Source organism: Scyliorhinus torazame, chromosome 6 (assembly GCF_047496885.1).
Source record: "Scyliorhinus torazame isolate Kashiwa2021f chromosome 6, sScyTor2.1, whole genome shotgun sequence".
NCBI lineage: Eukaryota > Metazoa > Chordata > Chondrichthyes > Carcharhiniformes > Scyliorhinidae > Scyliorhinus > Scyliorhinus torazame.
The window spans coordinates 316,588,598-316,611,860 of record NC_092712.1 but is presented as its reverse complement, the minus strand read 5'-3'; the positions used below and the strand labels follow the sequence as shown (position 1 = coordinate 316,611,860).

The window sequence follows — 23,263 nt, the reverse complement described above, 5'->3', positions numbered from 1 at the left end:
CCAGCTGGGATCGGTTGATATCCTTCTTTCCCTCTTGTCTTTTTGTCTGCTCTGGTATCCCCCTGAGGTGATGTGTTCTATGCTGATCTGGTGCCTTGCCCTTCCCTTGGACCAAGGTCCTGTGGGTGGGGTTTGCTAGCTCGGGTCTTTCTTGCTGTTTGTTCTTACTCTTTACTTCATTTTCTATGGGAAAATTGTTCAATGGGATTTCCTTGCACGTGTAGTAGTCGGCCCTCTCCTTGTTGCCTTATGGCTATATGATTGTTGTCTGCTCTGCCTGGGGCCCGGAGGGAGTTGGCTTGTGTTGCGGGTGTCAGTCAAATTCCCCTTTAGCTCTGAGGTTCTCCAGATTATTGAATTCCTCCTGTTCTAAAGCGGTGGGTATGACGCACGCCTGTATAAAAGCAAATTACAGACAGCACTGTGGCGCACTGTTGCCTCACGGTGCCGAGGTCCCAGGTTCGATCCCGGCTCTGGGTCACTGTCCGTGTGGAGTTTGCACATTCTCCCCGTGTCTGCGTGGGTTTCGCCCTGTCATGATTTGCAGACACACACATAATGATATACAGACAAGCAGCTAATGGACAGAGAGAACAGGACATGACCAATAAGCAGGCAGGACACTCAGGGGTGGGATCTGACTATAAAAGACACGAGGCACTCACACTCCGCCTCTTTCCACTGATGAACATTTACAGAGTTAGTCAGGGTGTATGTACAGTATCACACCTCCAGCACGTGGCTAAGAGCTAGTCTGGTTCAGTCAGACAGAGTAACCACACTTAGGTTAGCAGAGAGTCGAACAGAGAGGCGAACTCAGAGAACTGTGCTAACTGTGGCTATTAGTTCAATAAACCTGATTGAACTAACTTCAAGGTCTGAGTATCTTTCTGATCTAAGCTGCATCCAGTTGCATCCAGTGTTAGACCAGTGTGCCTAACACAACAGCCCCCACAACCCAAAGATGTGCAGGTGAGGTGGATTGGCCACGCTAAATTGCCCCTTAATTGGAAAAAAGGAATTGGGTACTCTAAATTTATATCAACAAAAAATAAAAGCAAATTACGGCGGATGCTGGAATCATAAACCAAAAAGAAAATGTTGGGAAATCTCAGCAGGTCTGGCAGTATCTGTAGGGAGAGAAAAGGGCTAACAAAAGTTTCGAGTCCAGATGAGCAGCTTTGACTTAGGGTCATCTGGACTCGAAACGTTCGCTCTTTTCTCTACCTACAGATGCTGCCAGACCAGCTGAGATTTTCCAGCATTTTCTTTTTGGTTTGACGCAATCCTGTGTTGGTGACTGTATCGGATTTGGTGCAGACGAATCTTGTATTCGTGGAAGGAACACGTTCGAGATTTTCTCTCCAACTCATCCGGTCTCATCTGTTCTGATGTTGGAATGACTTTTGTTATATGCTGTACCTGCTTTGCATCGGTACCCGTTGCTTTTATCACCTTTTCTTTTGTTCTGATTTTTAAAAACCCTGAAAACTTCAATAAAATTTGTTTTAAATTTCTCTACCAAAGCGGCAGCACTATAATGATAAGTATAAAATCCTCCCTGGCAAAGGTCGACAATTCTTCTACTGGGCATGTACATGGTCTGAAAATGAAGAATATATAGGCTTACGGGGAGACAGTGGTGGGATGTTACTAAGTGACATTCAGAGAGCTAGTATGGACACAAAGGGATGAATGACCTCCCTGTGTGCGGCAACGATTCTGCCATTCTAAAGAGGGGACAAAAGAGTCCATCAAGTTTAAGGATCATACACAAGAGAGTCCAGGGTTTGAGCAGGGTGCCTGAAGACTGATCGCGTGATCAGAGTTACAAATGACAGAAAAGTTAAGAAGTTGTGCAGGTGGGAACAGGGGTATTACAAAGGAACATGGACGGAGACTGTGGCAGATGGAGAGAAGCGAGAGGTCCCGTCAGAAAGACAAATCACATTTAGTTAATGTTGAAAGCCAAGTAATTGTGGCGGAGCAAAGGCGTTTGACTCAGGTGTCCGTGTGCGCAGATCACTACAAGCTGGTGCACAGACATGACAGGCTGTCAAAAAGGGAAATGGAATGATTACCTTTATCTGAAAGGGATTTAAGTAGAAACGTGAGGCAGTTCAGCTGTGCAGAGCCATGGTCGGACCCCACCTAGAGCTTCGAAACCTCTGGTCTTGGGAGAGGATACAGTGCAGGTTCGCCAGCAAGATATCAGCGTTCAAATAATTTCATCATTATGAACAGAGATTGGTTGACAAAAACAGAAAATGCTGGACGATCTCCGAAGGGTTTGACAGAGAGAGAGAGCGAAGGGAGTGCACTGCCCTCCATGCCACCAAGTATCCCAATCCATTCGACACAAATGGGTCAACACATACCTGACAGACATCGGAGCGCACACCAGTCTTCCAGAAACCTTGACTGCTCAGTTCCACCGTTACCTCACGTCGCATTGTATTTTTCTGTCGGATCTTCTGCAACGCTTCCTGAAATTCATGTAAACACAGGATTCTGTTGTATGCCACAATGGGACGCATCGAGGCCAGCACTCCTCAAAATAATATCCCTTAACTTTCGTTAGGATTTGTTACCCGCACTAACTCGCACCAAGTTGGGCCCACCCATTTACCCCGTGCTCACTCACCTACATTGGCTCCCGGTGTTGACCAACTCCTCGATTATAAAATTCTCGCCCTGGTTTTCGCATCCCTGGCCTTGCCCATCTCGGTCATCTCCAGCAGCCCTCCTGAAATATTGACGCTTCTCCCATTCGGGCCTCTTACACATTGGCGACTTTAGCCCCTCCGCCATCTGCAGTCTTGCCTTCAGCTTCCATCACCCAGGGCTCCAGAATTGCCCCCCCCCGACTCTCTAACTCTCCTCTCTCCTTCCCATTAGGCAAAGATCAGAACCTAACGCTTTGATCAAGCTTTTGGCGATCTGCTTGCATTGCTCAGCATCAACTTTTGTTTGATGAAGCGCCTTGGGATGCTGCTCTATCTCAAAAGGCGCTACATAAATGCAAGCTGTTGTTGTCGCTGCAAGAGGACAAGCGAGGCAAAAAGGATGCAGTGTCGATGGTAATTAGCAGTCACAAAACACTTTTAAAAAAAGAAAACACTCCCCCCTGCGGTGCATAGCTTAGGCGCTAAACGAAAAGCAGAGCTTGGAATCTTCCAAAAGCCCTTGACGTTAGGAGGTTCGAAAGGAACCTCTGGCTGCACTCCTCAGCTCAAAATGACCCAATCCGGCTCCCTTGAACAGCCGAAGCGGAAAACCGTGTAAACTTCAAAGGGGGACGAAGGGGCTCAGTTAGTTAAACATGCTGGAGTTGCTGAAGCAGCCATAACACTAAGCTAATGATGGATGGAAAGTGCCAGGCAAAGCAAAATTACATCTCAGCAGCAGCGTACAGCTTAGCCTCCGAAAGCAGTTTTTTTTTCCCCCCATAAGGTTAATGATTCTCTTTATTAATAATCCACCACAGTCGCTGTCGCTCTCGCACAATGGTTGAATTGCAAAAGTAACAGATCCGAAATGACATGTTCGCGAAATAAACCCCGGGTAGAAAAAAAAAATCATTTGAATCATACTTTGTGTGAATTCCCCAGTGTCCAGCAGTGGTGTTGGGGCTGTGTGCATTATTTTGTGTGTGCAATTAGACGCAATTGCTTTGCTGTCAACTCCGACAAATGCAATTATAAGTTCAAACATAAAAACGCAGAGGGATCCCCTTTATTCTCTAGTTAACAGCCTGCTCATCATTTCCTTTCTAATGAGGTTTATCATTTCCCTGACAGATTTCCCTTTGCTTTCCAAGGATGAAAACGACAGAGGGGAATTAAATAAACACAGTCACTGATTCGGGCCAGACACATTTCCGTAATTCACGGAAGGGTTAATGTATTAACTATTCAGGTGCCTCAATCACCGACCAGGCCAACCCTCCACCAATCCCTCACATTTGATAAGACCAAAGGACACAGGAGCAGAAGCAGGCCATTCGGCCCATCAAGTCTGCTCCGCCATTCATGGCTGACCCGAAAAGATCATCCTCAACTCCGTTTTCCCGCCTTATCCCCACAACCCTCAATGCCCTTTCTGATTAAAAATCTGTCTGTCTCGGCCTTGAACGTATTGAACGACCCAGCCTCTACAGGTTGCTGCGGTAAAGAATTCCACAGATTCACCTCCCTCCGAGAAGAAATTCCTCCTCGCGTGGATCCACCGCCTCCCTCCCAGTTCCGTTTCATTCTCAGTTAGTTGTTGGTGAAAAACATTTTCCCCAGACACCAGCTATGTTCAAACTTTCAAACTCCCAACTGCCTGACCATAGATCTTCCCTTCATCATGATATTTCTAGAACTTTCCTTCTACTTAATCGCTCCTTCACTCCAGCAAAAAAAAAACCCACCTTTTCTCATTTCCATTCTCCTGGATAAAACCCCGATCTCCGCTCCCCCCAGTCCCGACAGCACAATCCGTGGGTCTGGATGTATCACATCAAGTGAATGCCGTATTTTCTACACTACATGTAATCATCCCCTTTGGGATACCGAACAATAGCTTCAAAAAGGCTCACTCAGCTCTGTCGGAATAATTCACTATTCCAGGGCCACCCTACAGAGCCAAGATGTCCCCATCTTGCTTTATTCACTAACGTCTGCTCAAGAGGCACCCATCCCCCGGCTCTCATCAACAACTATCACGGGAGCTCATGGTCTCAACCTCAGTGACAAAATCCATCTGCTCAGTGCTTCTCTCCTTGCCCATGAAGCCAAACCTCTGCCCTGACCCAGAATCGCTCTCTACTTTCTCTTCCCTGGCCCATCCCCTGCTCTGTTGATGCCATTTCCACCAAGTGGCTGAGCACCCCAAAGTCCCCTTCAGAGGTCCACGACGGCTGATATTGGAATAGTTCGCTTCCCATCGGTGTCATTCTCCTCCTTTTCAAATCTCCCATAAGCTACCCCCCCTGCTACCCTCTCAGAAAAGAGACCCCTATTCCTATGTCCATGAACATGCTTTTGCCACTCATTTCATTACCGATCTTTCCTGCTAAGATCAATCAGATTTGACCCCTCCACAAACAACCCTTAACCAATTTCATGAATTACATCCGCTATGACTGTGACCCGGTTCCCAAAAAATGACCAAGTGTCTGAAAACCGTTGTGCGTTCATCCCCAGGGAAACAACTAGGTTTGGTCTCCAGGTCTTCTGACACTTTGTCCAAAGGAAAATCATGGTGGTGGTGGTGGGGAGGGGGGCACGTTTTGCCTTACACAGTCCGGCTACAGAGATGAGGGGCCACACCTTGAAAGGGCACGCCAATCTCACTATATCGGGGCTTCAGTGACCCCCCCCCCCCATCATCGCCAGCATCCCCACATAGTAGGAACGCAACCCATCCCCGGGGTTCCCCTGGAGGCCCTGCCCCCGGCTGCACCAACCTGGTAGCAGCAGGGTACCAGGGTGGCCATGACCCTGACCACCTGGGGACTACACTAGTCCCCACGGCACGGCCCCAGCGTGGTCATCGCCTGCTGGAGAGCAGTAGTGATTGCCGCCGGTGTGAAAACCCAGACATCTCTTCTCCTCAGGCTCCGACCTTTAACGAATCCCACCCTTTGCCCCCACCACTAGTGGTCCTCAAAACACTCTCCTTCTTTCAGAATCTCCCGAAAACCGCTTGTTCATAACATTTTCGGTCAGCCTTCCCCAATGTCTCCGCAAGAGTTATCACAGCAGAAGCTCTTCGGCCCATCAAATCTGTGCTGGCTTTCAGTTGAGCAATCCAGTCAGTCCCACTCCCTACTCTATCCCTGCGGCCCTGAGAGTTTATTTCCCCTCACATGTTCATCTAGCTTCTTTTGGAAACCATCTGTTTTCAACAACCTGATAGGCAGTGAGCTCCAGGCCACTGCCACTCGGATTCCACCCCCCCGCATCTCTAGATTAGGTCCCGCCCCCCTCAGTTGCGGTGGAGCACTGAATGGCACGGAAAAGGCGATCTCGCCAAAATGTCTTTCTGAGGGCCATTCAATGGCAGGTCAACATCGCTCCCAGCGGGCAGCACGGTGGCGCAGTGGGTTAACCCTGTTGCCTCACGGCACCGAGGTCCCAGGTTCGATCCCGGCTCTGGGTCACTGTCCGTGTGCAGTTTGCACATTCTCCCAGTGTTTGCGCGGATTTCACCCCCACGACCCAAAGATGTGCAGGGTAGGAGGATTGACCACGCTAAATTGCCCATAATTGGAAAAAATGAATTGGGTGCGCTAAATTAAAAAAAGAACTTTTGAAAAAAAACAGCACTCCCAGCGCCAGCGGGTTTTCCCGCCGACGTGACCACTTAAGACTCCGGAACGGAGAGTCCCAGCCCTCATGATTTTGAATACCTCGATCATATCTCATCTCCAGATTCTCTTCTCCAAGGAGAACAGTCCCAATTTCGCTAACCCATCTTCCTGACTGAAGTTCCTCATCTCTGAGAATTTTTTTCTGCTCCCGCTCTGAAGCCTTCACATCCTTCCCAAACTCTACCCATTCGTAACAAACTGGACCTTCATCAAAATACCGGATTGATCAAATTATCCTCTCCTGTGCGCATTCCGAACAAGTGTGACATTATCATAAATGTAAGAACGGCAAGGGTTAATGAAATGTTTAAATTAACCACTAGGGGAAGCTAGAGGTACAACTATATAAAGCACTGATGCTAAGCCTTGTGAAGAGAGAGGTTGAGGAGCAAGCTAGAGTACAGACGGAAGGAAAGATAGAACATAGAAAAATACAGCACAGAACAGGCCCTTCGGCCCACGATGTTGTGCGGAACGTTTGTCCGAGATTAAGAACAAATTAATCTGCACCCCATCATTCTACCATAATCCATGTACCTATTCAATAGCTTGAAGGTCCCTAATGTTTCCGACTCAACTACTTCCACAGGCAGTGCATTCCATGCCCCCACTACTCTCTGGGTAAAGAACCTACCTCTGATATCCCCCCTATATCTTCCACCATTCACCTTACATTTATGTCCCCTTGTAATGGTTTGTTCCACCCAAGGAAAAAGTCTCTGACTGTCTACTCTATCTATTCCCCTGATCATATTATAAACCTCTATCAAGTCGCCCCTCATCCTTCTCCGTTCTAATGAGAAAAGGCCTAGCACCCTCAACCTTTCCTCGTAAGACCTACTCTCCATTCCAGGCAACATCCTGGTAAATCTCCTTTGCACCTTTTCCAAAGCTTCCACATCCTTCCTAAAATGAGGCGACCAGAACTGCACACAGTACTCCAAATGTGGCCTTACTAAAGTTTTGTACAGCTGCATCATCACCTCACGGCTCTTAAATTCAATCCCTCTGCTAATGAACGCGAGCACACCATAGGCCTTCTTCACAGCTCTATCCACTTGAGTGGCAACTTTCAAAGATCTATGAACTTAGACCCCAAGACCTCTCTGCTCCTCCACATTGCCAAGAACCCTACCGTTAACCCCGTATTCATATTTGTCCTTCCAAAATGGACAACCTCACACTTTTCAGGGTTAAGCTCCATCTGCCACTTCTCAGCCCAGCTCTGCATCCTATCTATGTCTCTTTGCAGCCGACAACAGCCCTCCTCACTATCCACAACTCCACCAATCATCGTATCGTCTGCAAATTTACTGACCCACCCTTCAACTCCCTCATCCAAATCATTAATGAAAATCACAAACAGCAGAGGACCCAGAACTGATCCCTGCGGTACGCCACTGGTAACTGGGATCCAGGCTGAATATTTGCCATCCACCACCACTCTCTGACTTCTATCGGTTAGCCAGTTCGTTATCCAACTGGCCAAATTTCCCACTATCCCAAGCCCCCTTACTTTCTGCATAAGCCTACCATGGGGAACATTATCAAATGCCTTACAAAAATCCATGTACACTACATCCACTGCTTTACCTTCATCCACACGCTTGGTCACCTCCTCAAAGAATTCAATAAGACTTGAGGCAAGACCTACCCCTCACAAATCCGTGCTGACTATCCCTAATCAAGCAGTGTCTTTCCAGATGCTCAGAAATCCTATCCCTCGGTACCCTTTCCATTACTTTGCCTACCACCGAAGAAAGACTAACTGGCCCGTAATTCCCAGGGTTATCCCTATTCCCTTTTTTGAACAGGGGCACGACATTCTTCACTCTCCAATCCCCTGGTACCACCCCTGTTGACAGTGAGGATGAAAAGATCATTGCCAACGGCTCTGCAATTTCATCTCTTGTTCCCATAGAATCCTTGGATATATCCCGTCAGGCCCGGGGGACTTGTCTATCCTCAAGTTTTTCAAAATGCCCAACACACCTTCCTTCCTAACAAGTATCTCCTCGAGCTTACCAGTCTGTTTCACACGGTCCTCTCCAACAATATGGCCCCTTTAATTCGTAAATACTGAAGAAAAGTACTCGCTCAAGACCTCTCCTATCTCTTCAGACTCAATACACAATTTCCCGCTACTATCCTTGATCGGACCTACCCTCGCTCTAGTCATTCTCATATTTCTCACATGTGCAAAAGGCCTTGGAGTTTTCCTTGATCCTACTCGCCAATGATTTTTCATGCCCTCTCTTAGCTCTCCTAATCCCTTTCTTCAGTTCCCTCCTGGCTATCTTGTATCCCTCCAGTGCCCTGTCTGAACCTTGTTTCCTCAGCTTTACATAACTCTTCTTCTTCATCTTAACAAGACATTCAACCTCTCTTGTCAACCATGGTTCCCTCACTCGACCATTTCTTCCCCGCCTGACAGGGACATACATATCAAGGACAGGTAGTACCTGTTCCTTGAACAAGTTCCCATTTCACTTGTGGAAATGTGTGAGTGAGAGCAGATTATAGTTAATGTAATAGTGTAGAGATCAGTAGATGAGTGTAGATTATATGTTAATTATCAACTGTGTATTATATAGACGTGTCGAATCCAATTAAGTAGAGTCAATAAATTTATAGCTTTCTTCAATTTAAAAGCTATTTGTGGTGTTTGTGAACACTACGCCAACCATCCTGAATTTAGCAACACCACAACAAGCATCATTTTCCTCTATGGAGATCCCAAATGTTTTCCAAGAAATGTAATGTGAAATGAAAACAAAACAGGTGTGAGGAGGATCCGTACAGACAAGACTTTACCTCGCGCTGTGCCAGTTTCTGCTTATCCGCTTGCTTGACCTTCGGGCTGTTTGCCAGTAGATGGCGCAGTTTGACGTAGCTCTTCCATAGTTTCTGATACCTTTAAAAAAGATAAGTACTATCAATCCCACAAATCATCTCCCCTCTGCCAACACCCCCTCCTCAATTGGAGTCAGTGAAAACCACGCCTTGCGGCTAACATTTCTGGTTTACATCAGCCTAGGAACCTGACGGCACGGCCCATGTTTTCCAAGCACAAAGCAGGTGCCTGAACATGCAGGATGGCAGGTAGGGCGCGCATGCAGACTACGGGCAGCGTGTACATCGCACACCATTTTTGGTGAAACAAATCAGCTCGAGCCACGTTGAGGGCCCAGGCTTGAAGCAGGTGGTCAGCACCTTTCGAAGAGGGGACCCCAACATCCGTTTGAGGTCCTTTTGCAAACACTGCCCTGAACACCGCTCGGGCAACATTTAGGAAAACATGATCTGCACTAGACTGGCCCAAGCACCGGCCCTTAAAGGGACTGCTACCAAGGAGATAAATAAATATTAGGAGAGGGTGAAGAGCCAAGATATCTTCTCCTGATAACAGAAAATTGAATGGAGACCTAATAGAGATCTTTTAAAACAAGGACGGGTTTTGACCGCGGGGATACAGCGCGAATGTTTCCACTTGCAGGGATAAGCAAAACCAGAGGCCAAATCAAATATGGAATTCAGAAGAAAGGTCCTCACCCAGAGAGTGCCGAGGATGTGGGACGCACTGCCACAGAGAGTAGCTGAGGCGGACGGCGTGAATTAATTCAGGGGGAAGTTGAACACCGGGGAAAAGGAACGTTTTCCTGGTTCTGTCCCCGCTTCAGTCCACCCACAGCTGAAACCCTCAGCCGTGCATTTGTTAGATTTAGACCCGACTATTTCAACAAACTGTCGGACAGCCTCTCAACTTCCACCCTCCAGAAATGTTAGGGCATTAAAAATTGCCCACCAGGAGATTCTCGTGGATAGTCCCAACCCATGTGCACGGAAAGCATGTTCTGAAAGTTCAGAAAGATTGACACAGGAACCACACAACAATTGCGAAGTCCATTTTCACTTCGAGAGTTGAATGCTTAAACATCAAGACTGTTCCCTTAATGTCACAGAATGTAATTTTCAACATTTATAAAGTTATGCACAGTGGCTAGCACTGTTGCTTCACAGCGGCAGGAACCCGGGTTTGATTCCCGGCTTGGGTCACTGTCCGTGCGGAGTCTGCACGTTCTCCGTGTGTGCGTGGGTTTCCTCCGGGTGCTCCGGTTTCCTCCCACAGTCCAAAGATGGGCAGGTTAGGTGGATTGGCCATGCTAAATTGCCCCTTAGCGTCCAGGATTAGGTGGGCTTAAGTCCAGATTAGGTGGGGTTACTGGGTTTCGGGGATAGGGTGGACTTAAATGGAGTGGTCTTTCCAAGGGCCGGTGCAGACTCGATGGGCCGAATGGCCTCCTTCTGCACTGTAAATTCTATGGTCTCGCAGACACGAAAAACTCATATAAATGAGCCGTTTACATCTTACGGCAGAACACGGAATACAAAAACTGCCACTGAGGAGTTGAAAATCCATTTGCTTACGCCCGATAGCATGTTCGCAAATCAGTAAAAACGTCACAACAAAACAGTGCAAACCCGGAGGGCTGGGTGTGGAATAGAAACCATCCGCAGCAGCCCAGCAATAATGTCATTGGAAGCATTTGGCAGCGGAAATGGATAAATATTAGGAGAGCACTTTTGAAAATTACTTGCAGAATGGCTTGTACAAAACACTCCGCTCCACTGCCATAAATCAAAGCCTCCACGGGAGATCGCCTGCTGCTGCATTAGTGAAGCGGAATGTGAAAGTAGATTTCCTCACGTCCCGATTCACAGTGCACCTGACCTAGAAACCCCACCTGATGGAAACACGGAGTATCCGACATGGACAAGAGCTCCGACAGCCACCTCGGAAATCCCTCACCTTTGCACAAGAGAAGTAAGCCCACAGGAATGTTTGGGAAAACTTTACAAAGAAAAGCACTGATACTATTACTTAAAAACAAAGTCGCGCATCTTGAACTTCAAAACAGGTCCACTTTCCTCTCGCAAAGTGGTCAGAGGACTCAGTTTAAAACAAGGTTACAAATTAATAATTAATCAATACAAGGCAGGCATTCACCTCCTCTGTGAGCGAAGTAATTTTATTTAGACTTTTGAGTCTGCAAGGAATAACTTTTCAGAATTTCCTCCCTTGCTTGCTGTTATATTTGGGGTTAAGTCTTTCACAGCTGCGTTTCAAGACATTTCTGAAGCTCTAACTCAATTCTTCCAGCATCAGGCTATCCTTTTCACCTACAACGGTGTTGTGGGTGAACCTGCAAAGCAGGTTCCACCGAGAGCCATTGAGCCACTTCCATATTGGCAGGGTGGCAGCAGCGGCAATACATTCAGAGTAACACCGGCCCCGCTAATGACTGAGGAGTTCTCTTTCTCCTCCAGCTCCTATTCAATTCTAAACGCAGGACGCGGAAGGGAAAATCCACAGGGAACTTAATGAGAATTTACTTTGTCAGATGCATGCAGCAGTGGTTAGAGAGAGCACTCCGTGGGTACGTTACTTTGATCTTGATTCAGTGCTCAGGACTGTGTATACATTCGGCAAGTAGCAACTCAAGAGCAAATCAATAGCCAGATCCAGCAGTATTTCATCGTGTTCACCAATCCCACATCCAAAGCTAAAGAAACAACCCAACTTTTAAACGGCGAGCACTCCACTGCAGATAAGAGTGAACACATAGCATATCATAGAATTTACAGTGCAGGAGGAGGCCATTCGGCCCATCGAGTCTGCACCAGCCCTTGGAAAGAGTACCCCATTTATGCCCCCACTTCCACCCTATCCCCGTAACCCCACCTAACCTTTTTTGGACACAAAAGGGGAAATTTAGCATGGCCAATCCACCTAACCTGCGCACCTTTGGACTGGGGGAGGAAACCGGAGCGCCCGGAGGAAACCCACGCAGACACGGGGAGAACGTGCAGACTCCGCACAGACAGTGACCCAAGCCGGGTATCGATCCTGGAGCGGTGAAGCAACTGTGCTAACCACTGCACTGCCGTGCTGCCCATAGGATATATAACCCAGAGGCAGACCATTCAGTCCATATAATCACAGGTTTAGTCTTTATTGCATGGGGTTGGGAGGGGTGGGTGGGGGAGGGGCGCGGGAGGAGCGGGTTGCAATATAGAATTAGTAAGTTTTGCTACACTTATATAGGGCTCTAGAGAGACCATAGGTGGAATCCTGTGGGGTGACAGCGGTCACGGTTATCGGCTGGGCAGCCAGCGGGACGGGAGCCCTCACATCGCCTCTTTTGTTTTGGAAAGGGGGGGGGCCAATGGTCATCTGCATCTTGCACCAATCAGGCACTTAACGGGCCAGTGGCAAACCTTCCCCCAGGACCAAGGACCCGGTTTGGGTGGGTGGGTGTGGGGGAAAGAGTCCCGCCCACGAGAATTACCAGCCAATCAGAGGCAAGCAACCCTTCTGCACTCAACCACGCCATCGGGGCGGCTGTGGCTGCCGCCGGTATTACACCCACCAGCGACTTCAAACGGAGGGGGGGACCTAAGCGGAGATGATGATGGGGAGAAAGGGGCTGTGGGGGAAGGTGAGCAGCTCTCAGCCTTTTGGGCCTCCTACACTGCAAAGCCTCTACACACTGTTGTGTTACCAGCAGCGACAGGATGAGGGATTTGAGTAGGCATTAAAAGCCCACTTATGGCCCTTAATTGGCGGCAGGGTCACAAGGCCTATCCATGGGCCTTACCGCCAGGGATTTAATCAGGGCAGCGACGGGAAAACGGCAGGAACCCCATCTGCAACCCTCCGACCTGATGAAATGCTCCCCGCACCACTAACCTCAGTGGAGGAAGGCTTTAGATTCCACCACACAGAGAGTACGGTGTACAGCTTTGATCTCCACACCTGGGGCAGGATGTACTTGCCGGAGAGGAGGTGCAATAAAGGTTCACCAGATTGATTCCTGGGAGGAGGGGTCTATCCTGCAAGGAAAGATTGATTAGAACGGGCCTATTCTCTCTGGAGCTCCGAAGCATCGGAGGTGATCCCATTTGAGTGGTTAGCATTCCGAGCAAGCTTGACAGATGCATGGCCAAGACACTGTTAAACCTAGTCTAGAATTTTTGGGGGGGGGATCGACAATCTCAAGGTTATGGGTCAACCATTTAGGACTGAGATGAGGAGAAATTCCTTCACCGAGAGGATTGAGAGTCTTTGTAATTCTTTACGTCAAGGAGCTGCGGACGTTCAGTTATCAAGTATGTTCACGATTGAGATAGATAGATAGTGCAGGCAAGGGATGTTGATTGTGGGGGATTCAGCGATGGTAATGCCATTGAATGTCAAAGGAGCGATGGTTAGATCCTCTCCTGTAGGAGATGGTCTTTGCCAGGCACGAATATAACACATCTATGCCAGCTCCCATTCGGGAGCCCTGAAATTTCTTTCTCTTCCGATAATTATCCCGCGTCCTCTTGAAAGCCTGGATCGAATCTTCCTCCACTGTACACTCAGTGCATTCCAGATCCAGGACCCCTCATTGCCGGAAGAACACTTCTCCTTCGTGTCGCCTTTGGTTCGTTTGTCGATCACCTCAAACCTGGCCCCCCTTGCACTTGATCCTTCCCCCAATGGGAGCAGCTTCGCTCGGTCTCATCCGACCACACCCTTCAGGACTTTGAACACTCTCCTTCAAATCTGCTTTTCTTCAAGAACAAGCTGCTCCTCGTTGCAAAGTTCCTCGTCCGTGGAACCATTTTCTTTGTATCTTCTCCGGAGCCTCTCTAGTGGCCTTCACACCCTCCCAACACTGCGGCAGCCGGAACTGGGCACAATACTCCAGCTGGGGTTGAATCAGTGCTTTATGGAGGTTTATCATAATGTCCTTGCTTTTCAACTCCAAACCCTTATTTATAAACGCTAGGATTTTCTTTTTCCTTTTTGAATCTTCCTGCCTACTCCACACGTACGTTGTCCTGCTTGCTTTCCATCGTTTCTCCCGTACAGAGTCTGAGTTTGACAGTGTGACTGGAAGCTCAAAAACTCAGGTCTGAGGTATTAGTGACGACTCTCACACTTGGACGAGGCATCAGTATAAAAAGTCAGTGGTTACCTATCGGGGTAATGAAGATCTTTCCAACGGAAACCTCACGGTGAGGCAACACAGTAAAACATCCAAACTGCCGCAACGCCTCGATACTGCAATTCTCACACTCCTTTTCAAATCAATCCATTAAAAAAAAAAATTTAGAGTACCCATTTATTTGTTTCCCCCCAATCAAGAGGCAATTTAGCGCGGCCAATCCACTGACCCGGCACATCTTTGGGTTGTGGGGGTGAGCCCCACGCGGACACGGGGGGGGGATGTGCAAACTCCACACGGCCAGTGACTCGGGGCTGGGATCGAACTCGGGTCCTCTGCGCCGTGAGGCAGCAGTGCTAACCACTGTGCTGCCGTGCCGCCCCGTTCAAACCCACCCAGGGCCTCAAACCGCCTCCAAACACTGCCGTCTCCTCCAGTCCCGTAACCCCCTTTTGAGATCTCGGTTCTTCTCGGATTTGTGCCCCTTGAGCTACCCAAATTTTAATCCCTTCCCCCCGCCACCCGCCCCATCTCCTCCTCCTCCCCCCCCCCAACCACATCTCCTCCTCCTCCCCCCCCAACCCCATCCCCTCCTCCTCCCCCCCAACCCCATCCCCTCCTCCTCCCCCCCAACCCCATCTCCTCCTCCTCCCCCCCCCAACCCCATCTCCTCCCCCCCCCAACCCCATCTCCTCCTCCTCCTCCCCCCAACCCCACCCCCTCCTCCTCCCCCCACCCCCTCCTCCTCCCCCCACCCCCTCCTCCTCCCCCCGCCCCCTCCTCCTCCCCCACCCCCTCCTCCTCCCCCCGCCCCCTCCTCCTCCCCCCGCCCCCTCCTCCTCCACCCGCCCCCTCCTCCTCCTCCTCCACCCGCCCCCTCCTCCTCCTCCTCCACCCGCCCCCTCCTCCTCCTCCTCCACCCGCCCCCTCCTCCTCCTCCTCCACCCGCCCCCTCCTCCTCCACCCGCCCCCTCCTCCTCCACCCGCCCCCTCCTCCTCCACCCGCCCCCTCCTCCTCCACCCGCCCCCTCCTCCTCCACCCGCCCCCTCCTCCTCCACCCGCCCCCTCCTCCTCCACCCGCCCCCTCCTCCTCCTCCCGCCCCCTCCTCCTCCTCCCGCCCCCTCCTCCTCCTCCCGCCCCCTCCTCCTCCTCCCGCCCCCTCCTCCTCCTCCCGCCCCCTCCTCCTCCTCCCGCCCCCTCCTCCTCCTCCCGCCCCCTCCTCCTCCTCCCGCCCCCTCCCGCCCCCTCCCCTCCCGCCCCCTCCCTGTCTCCTCCCCCCGCCCCATCTCCTTCCCCCCCGCATCATCTCCTTCCCCCCCACCTCATCTCCTCCTCCTCCCCCCGCCCCATCTCCTTCCCCCCCGCATCATCTCCTTCCCCCCCGCCCCCTCCTCCTCCACCCCCTCCTCCTCCTCACCCCGCCCCCTCCTCCTCCTCCCCCCGCCCCCTCCTCCTCCTCCCCCCGCCCCCTCCTCCTCCTCCCCCCGCCCCCTCCTCCTCCTCCCCCGCCCCCTCCTCCTCCTCCCCCCGCCCCCTCCTCCTCCTCCCCCCGCCCCCTCCTCCTCCTCCCCCCGCCCCCTCCTCCTCCTCCTCGTCCCCCCCCGCCCCCATTTCCTCCTCGTCCCCCCCGCCCCCATCTCCTCCTCGTCCGCCCCCATCTCCTCCTCGTCCCCCCCCGCCCCATCTCCTCCTCCTCCCCCCCGCCCCATCTCCTCCTCCTCCCCCCCCCGCACCATCTCCTCCTCCTCCTCCCCCCGCACCATCTCCTCCTCCTCCCCCCCCCGCACCATCTCCTCCTCCTCCTCCCCCCGCACCATCTCCTCCTCCTCCTCCCCCCGCACCATCTCCTCCCCCTCCCCCCCGCACCATCTCCTCCCCCACCCCATCTCCTCCCCCTCCCCCCCCGCACCATCTCCTCCCCCACCCCATCTCCTCCCCCCCGCCCCGTCCCCTCCTCCCCCCCATCTCCTCCCCCCTGCCCCGTCCCCTCCTCCCCCCACGCCCCCTCCTCCCCCCACGCCCCCTCCTCCCCCCACGCCCCCTCCTCCCCCCACGCCCCCTCCTCCCCCACACTCCCTCCTCCCCCACACTCCCTCCTCTCCCCCACACTCCCTCCTCCCCCCCGTCCCCCCCTCCTCCCCCCCGCCCCGTCTCCTCCCCCCACGCCCCCTCCTCCCCCACACTCCCTCCTCCCCCCACACTCCCTCCTCCCCCCGTCCCCCCCTCCTCCCCCCCGCCCCGTCTCCTCCCCCCGCCCCATCTCCTTCCCCCCCCGCATCATCTCCTTCCCCCCCCGCCCCATCTCCTCCTCCTCCCCCCGCCCCATCTCCTCCTCCTCCCCCCGCCCCATCTCCTCCTCCTCCCCCCGCCCCATCTCCTCCTCCTCCCCCCGCCCCATCTCCTCCTCCCCGCCCCATCTCCTCCTCCCCCGCCCCCTCCTCCCCCCGCCCCCTCCTCCTCCCCCTCCCCCTCCTCCGCCCCCCGCCCCCTCCTCCTCCCCCCGCCCCCGCCCCCTCCCCCCGCCCCCTCCTCCGACCCCCTCCTCCCCCCGCCCCCTCCTCCGCCCCCCCTCCTCCCCCCGCCCTCCCTCCTCCCCCCGCCCCCTCCTCCGCCCCCCCTCCTCCCCCCGCCCCCCCTCCTCCGCCCCCGCCCCCTCCTCCGCCCCCCACCCCCTCCTCCGCCCCCCGCGCCCCCTCCTCCGCCCCCCACGCCCCCTCCTCCCCCACGCCCCCTCCTCCCCCCACGCCCCCTCCTCCCCCCACGCCCCCTCCTCCCCCCACGCCCCCTCCTCCCCCCACGCCCCCTCCTCCCCCCACGCCCCCTCCTCACCCCCCCGACACCCCCTCCTCCCCCCCCGCCCCGTCTCCTCCACCCACCCTATCTCCTCCCCCCACCCTATCTCCTCCCCCCCCCCCCGCATCATCTCCTTCCCCCCCGCCCCGGGCAGCATGGTGGCGCAGTGGTTAGAACTGCTGCCTCACAGCGCTGAGGTCCCAGGTTCGATCCCAGCTCTGGGTCACTGTCCGTGTGGAGTTTGCACATTCTCCCCGTATTTGCGTGGGTTTCGCCCCCACAACCCAAAGATGTGCAGGGTAGGTGGATTGGTCAATCTAAATTGTCCCTTAATTGGAAAAAATTAATTAGGTACTCTTTAAAAAAAAAAAAAAAAACAATTTTGGGGCAGCACGGTAGCATTGTGGATAGCACAATTGCTTCATAGCTCCAGGGTCCCAAGTTCGATTCCCGGCTTGGGTCACTGTCTGTGCGGAGTCTGCACATCCTCCCCGTGTGTGCGTGGGTTTCCTCCGGGTGCTCCGGTTTCCTCCCACAGTCCAAAGATGTGCAGGTTAGGTGGATTGGCCATGATAAATTGCCCTTAGTGTCCAAAATTGCCCTTAGTGTTGGGTGGGGTTACTGGGTTTTGGGGATCGGGTGGAGGTGTTAACCTTGGGTAGGGTGCTCTTTCCAAGAGCCGGTGCAGTCTCGATGGGCCGAATGGCTTCCTTCTGCACTGTAAATTCTATGTCTATGTCTATGCCCCATCTCCTCCTCCCCCCGCATCATCTCCTTCCCCCCCGCCCCATCTCCTCCTCCTCCCCCCGCCCCATCTCCTCCTCCCCCGCCCCCTCCTCCTCCACCCCACCCCATCTCCTCCTCCCCCACCCCCTCCTCCTCCCCCCGCCCCCTCCTCCGCCCCCCGCCCCCTCCTCCGCCCCCCCGCCCCCGCCACATCTCCTCCTCCTCTCCCCCCATCTCCTCCACCACGCCCCATCTCCTCCTCCTCCCCCCACCACCCCATCTTCTCCTCCCCCCCCACCATCTCCTCCTCCTCCTCCCCCCGCCCCATCTCCTCCTCCTCCCCCCCGCCCCATCTCCTCCTCCTCCACCCCGCCCCATCTCCTCCTCCTCCTCCCCCCGCCCCATCTCCTCCTCCTCCCCACCGCCCCATCTCCTCCTCCTCCACCCCGCCCCATCTCCTCCTCCTCCTCCCCCCGCCCCATCTCCTCCTCCTCCTCCCCGCCCCATCTCCTCCTCCTCCTCCCCCCGCCCCATCTCCTCCTCCTCCTCCCCCCGCCCCATCTCCTCCTCCCCCCGCCCCATCTCCTCCTCCTCCTCCCCCCCACCCCATCTCCTCCTCCCCCCCACCCCCTCCTCCTCCCCCCCACCCCCTCCTCCTCCCCCCCACCCCCTCCTCCTCCCCCCCACCCCCTCCTCCTCCTCCTCCCCCCCCCACCCCCTCCTCCTCCTCCTCCTCCTCCCCCCCACCCCATCTCCTCCTCTCCTCCCCCCCACACCATCTCCTCCTCTCCTCCCCCCCACACCATCTCCTCCTCCCCCCCGCCCCCACACCATCTCCTCCTCCCCCGCGCCCCCGCCCCATCTCCTCCTCCTCCTCCTCCTCCTCTTCCCCCCCACCCCATCTCCTCCTCCTCTTCCCCCCCACCCCATCTCCTCCTCCTCCCCCCTGCCCCATCTCCTCCTCCTCACCACCCTCCCCCCTCCCCCTCCCTCCCCCCTCTCCCCCTCCCTCCCCCCTGCCCCATCTCCTCCTCCTCCCCCCTCCCCCTCCTCCTCCTCCTCCTCCTCCTCCTCCCCCCGCCCTCCCCGTCCTCCTCCCTCCCCCCCTCCTCCCCCCTCCTCCTCCCCCTCCTCCCCCTCCTCCTCCCCCTCCTCCCCGCCCCCTCCTCCCCCTGCCCCCTCCCCGCCCCCCCTCCTCCCCGCCCCCTCCTCCCACTGCCCCCTCCGCCCCCTGCCCCCCCTCCCCGCCGCCCCCTCCTCTCCGCCCCCTCCTCTCCCTGCCCCCTCCTCTCCCCCTCCTCCCCGCCCCCTCCTCCCCCTGCCCCCCCTCCTCCCCGCCCCCTCCTCCCACTGCCCCCTCCGCCCCCTGCCCCCCCTCCCCGCCGCCCCCTCCTCTCCGCCCCCTCCTCTCCCTGCCCCCTCCTCTCCCTGCCCCCTCCTCTCCCTGCCCCCTCCTCTCCCTGCCCCCTCCTCTCCGCCCCCTCCTCTCCGCCCCCTCCTCCCCCTGCCCCCTCCTCCCCCTGCCCCCTCCTCCCCCTGCCCCCCTCCGCCCCCTCCTCCCCGCCCCCTCCTCCCCCGCCCCCTCCTCCCCCGCCCCCCTCCTCCCCGCCCCCTCCTCCTCCCCTCCCCCTCCTCCTCCCCCTGCCCCCTCCTCCTCCTCCCCCTGCCCCCTCCTCCTCCCCCTGCCCCCTCCTCCTCCCCCTGCCCCCTCCTCCTCCCCCTGCCCCCTCCCCCTCCTCCTCCTCCCCCCGCCCCCTCCTCCTCCTCCCCCCGCCCCCTCCTCCTCCTCCCCCCTCCTCCTCCCCCTGCCCCCTCCCCCTCCTCCTCCTCCCCCCGCCCCCTCCTCCTCCTCCCCCCGCCCCCTCCTCCTCCTCCCCCCTCCTCCTCCCCCTGCCCCCTCCCCCTCCTCCTCCTCCCCCCGCCCCCTCCTCCTCCTCCCCCCGCCCCCTCCTCCTCCTCCCCCCGCCCCCTCCTCCTCCTCCCCCGCCCCCTCCTCCTACTCCCCCTCCCCCTCCTCCTACTCCCCCCGCTCCCTCCTCCTCCTCCCCCTCCCCCTCCTCCTCCTCCTCCTCCCCCTCCCCCCGCTCCCTCCTCCTCCTCCCCCCTCCCCCTCCTCCTCCTCCTCCCCCTCCCCCTCCTCCTCCTCCCCCCGCCCCATCTCCTCCTCCTCCCCCCGCCCCATCTCCTCCTCCTCCTCCCCCCGCCCCATCTCCTCCTCCTCCCCCCATCTCCTCCTCCTCCCCCCGCCCCATCTCCTCCTCCTCCCCCCGCCCCATCTCCTCCTCCTCCCCCCGCCCCATCTCCTCCTCCTCCCCCCGCCCCATATCCTCCTCCTCCCCCCCGCCCCATCTCCTCCTCCCCCCCCCCGCCCCATCTCCTCCTCCTCCCCCCGCCCCATCTCCTCCTTCTCCCCCCCCCCGCCCCATCTCCTCCTCACAATTTGTTGTGACGCGAGTCATGGTAAATGGAAGAGAGCCTTCAGACGAAGAGCCTTCCGCTTCCCCAAAAAGTCCCGACTCTCATTAAACGTGATAAAGCGGCCCAGCATAATCCAGACACAGCCGGGGCATTTAGCCGGCTTCGTTAAAACTCAGATGGAAATGGAATTGGGTCATTAGTTAGCACCGACTGTTAAACAGGGCAAAAAAATTGGATTGGAACAAACTACTTGTTCGTAATGGGAAAGATGTGAACAAGATTATTCATGCTGGATGCCTGGTGAAGGGGAGTAGTGGGAACAGGATTGGGGAAAAGAGAAGTTTGAGGGAGGGAGTTCATAAGGTATCGTACATTCCTCTGATGAAGCAGTGTTCCGTCACATAAGCTCAATGCTGAGTTACTGTATGGAATTCATCGCCACTCACTCAATATTAAAATATTTTCTTTGAGCTTTCTGTGACGCTACTGCCACCATGGGGTGACACCACGAACTGCTGGCTGGCGCAATTGAATGCCGGTTCTTTTGAAAGTAGATTACAAAGAAAGCTTGCCACTCTCCGTACAAAGAACAAAGAAAAGTATAGCACAGGAACAGGCCCTTCGGCCCTCCAAGCCTGTGCCGATCATGCTGCCCTAACTAAAAACAAAACTTTCTGCCCTTACTCGGTCCTATCCCGCTATTTCCTCCCTATTCATGTACCCATCCAGAAGCCTCTTAAACGTTGCTAATGTGCCTGCTTCCACCACATCCTCTGGCTACACGTTCCAGGCACCCACCACTCTCCGTGTGAAAAACTTACCCCGTACATCTCCCTGAAACTTTCCCTCTCTCACCTTGAACCGGTGCCCCCTTGTAACTGACACTTCCGCCCTGGGAAAAAGCCTGACTATCCACCCTGTCTATGCCTCTCAGAATTTTGTAGACCTCAACAGGTCTCCCCTCAGCCTCCGTCTTTCCAGTGAAAACAATCCTAGTTTATTCAACCTCTCCTCATAACCAACATCCTCGAGGCCAGGCAACATCCTGGTGAACCTTCTTTGCAGTCTCTCCAAAGCTTCCATGTTCTTCTGGGATACTCCAAATGCACGTTAATATACGTGACGTCCCTTTTGTCGGTCCATAAACTCGCGTTCCAGCTGTTATTTAGGCCACGCAGAAACTTAGCAACTATGAATCACGACTTGTAGAGATTTGCAGTTTTTGTTCTGCTGGCTTGTGTGGTTAATGGGATTTTAAATTATGTACATGCAATATATATAAATTATGTATTACGCACACATATATATTCCGTTCCCTGCCTCCGCCACTGGCAAATAGTGGCTCGTGCAACAGTGCCTTCCAAACCATGACCTCTGCCACCGAGGAGGAGAAGGGCAGCAGATGCCCAAGAACGCCACCACCTGCAACTTCCCCTCCGAGTCACTCACCATCCCGAGCTGGAAATACGTCGGCTGTTCCTTCACCGTCACTGGGTCAAAATCCTGGCACTCCCTCCCCGACAGCACGGTGGGTGTACCTACACCGCACGCACTGCAGCGGGTCCAAGACCACGGCTCGCAGCCACCTCCTCAAGGGGAATTAGAGATGGGCAGCAAATGAGAATGAAAAAAAAAAAAAGAGGTTCTGGATTCCTTCAAAACCCGCCAAAAATTAAAAATTGAATTGTACAGCTGCTTGATTTGTTACATTCCTTTCGCTACTTTTAATATAATAATAGGAACGTTTGGTTGTTCTCTGGAGTGGGTAGAACGCTGTGGCCTGGCGTGTTACTACACCGAACAGCTGGCACCGTGGAGTGCACATCTGTATGAGGAACTACACAGGATGTTTAACGACTCAGCACGGAGAATTGCGACGGGTCCAGTTAGGAAAAAAGAGCGGAAGAATCAAAACGCTCGAGGAAAATGTGTTTTGGGAACCTCCCTTGTCTGAAGGCAATCAGTAGTAAGACAGAAAGGAGGAGAGGCTAATTGGCTATTTGTCTACTCCTGGTTATTTGTCGCGCACAATACTTTGGGTAATAACGGCCACAGGACAAAGCGGTGTGGCAGTCATTTTAAACGTGAAACAATTTGAAAATCGGGACGAGAGAGCATCAGAGCTTTCAGACCAACGCCGAGGGCTTGGCAAGGATGGTTCCAGGGTTGAGGGCCTTCGCCGACCCTGATGGAGTGGAGAAGATCGGGTTGTTTCCCTTGGAGAAGCGGAGGTCGAGAGGAGGTTTGACGGGAGAAATCATCAGTTCCGTGGGCTGGACGGCTGGTTGGTGATGCAGAACGAGGCCAGCAGCGCGAGTTCAATCCCCGTACCGGCTGAGGTTATTAATTTTTTAAAATAAACTTAGAGTACCCAATTATTTTTGTTGCAGTTGAGGGGCAATTTAGTGTGGCCAATCCACCTGCCCTGCACATCTATGGGTTGTGGGGGTGAGACCAACGCAGACACGGGGAGAATGTGCAAACTCCACACAGACAGTGACCCGGGGCCGGGATCGAACTCGGGTCCTCGGCGCCGTGAGGAAGCAGTGCTAACCAATGCGCCACCGTGCTTCTCCGCCGGCTGAGGTTATTCATGGCGGCCTCGCCTTCTCAACCTTGCCCCTCACCTGAAGTGTGGTGATCCTCAGGTTAAATCACTGCCGGTGAGCTCTCCCCCTCATGAGGGACTATGGCGACATAATGAAAGACAGACCAGAAAGAGAGAAATTCTTCGCATTGGTGGAAGGGTCGGGAAGCAGAGAATACTGATTTGCTACGGTTGGCAAAAGAATCAGAGGCAACAGGAGGAAAAATGTTTTGCGCAGTGAGTGTTTGGGATCCGGAACACACACTGGCCAAGAGCGTGGTGGAGGCAGATGCAATTGTGACTGTTCAAGAAGAGAATTAGATAAAATACAACCCAAAGAGGAAACCCATTTACAGGGCTTCACAGTGTAGTGGGACTAGCCCAC

The 23,263-nt window shown here is 54.5% G+C and overlaps 1 protein-coding gene and 1 long non-coding RNA gene across 4 annotated transcripts in view; one reads left to right on the top strand and one right to left on the bottom strand.

The window, feature by feature from the left end:
- drosha (drosha ribonuclease III) overlaps positions 1 to 23,263 on the bottom strand; it is a 190,389-nt gene that overhangs the window by 122,622 nt on the left and 44,504 nt on the right. For all 3 annotated transcript variants that reach the window (XR_011947910.1, XM_072510131.1, XM_072510132.1), the window contains exons 15-16: positions 9,173 to 9,272; positions 2,379 to 2,486 (exon numbers count right to left, since the gene is read on the bottom strand). Coding sequence is in view for 2 of the 3 variants with exons in the window: in XM_072510131.1 (XP_072366232.1) it covers positions 2,379 to 2,486; positions 9,173 to 9,272 (208 nt within the window). In the remaining variant the exon portion in view is untranslated. The remainder of the gene's footprint in view (positions 1 to 2,378; positions 2,487 to 9,172; positions 9,273 to 23,263) is intronic.
- The window catches only part of LOC140425626 (uncharacterized), a 46,110-nt gene continuing 33,806 nt past the window's right edge, over positions 10,960 to 23,263 (top strand). Inside the window, exon 1 of the long non-coding RNA XR_011947911.1 lies at positions 10,960 to 11,183. This is a non-coding gene — a long non-coding RNA (uncharacterized lncRNA). The remainder of the gene's footprint in view (positions 11,184 to 23,263) is intronic.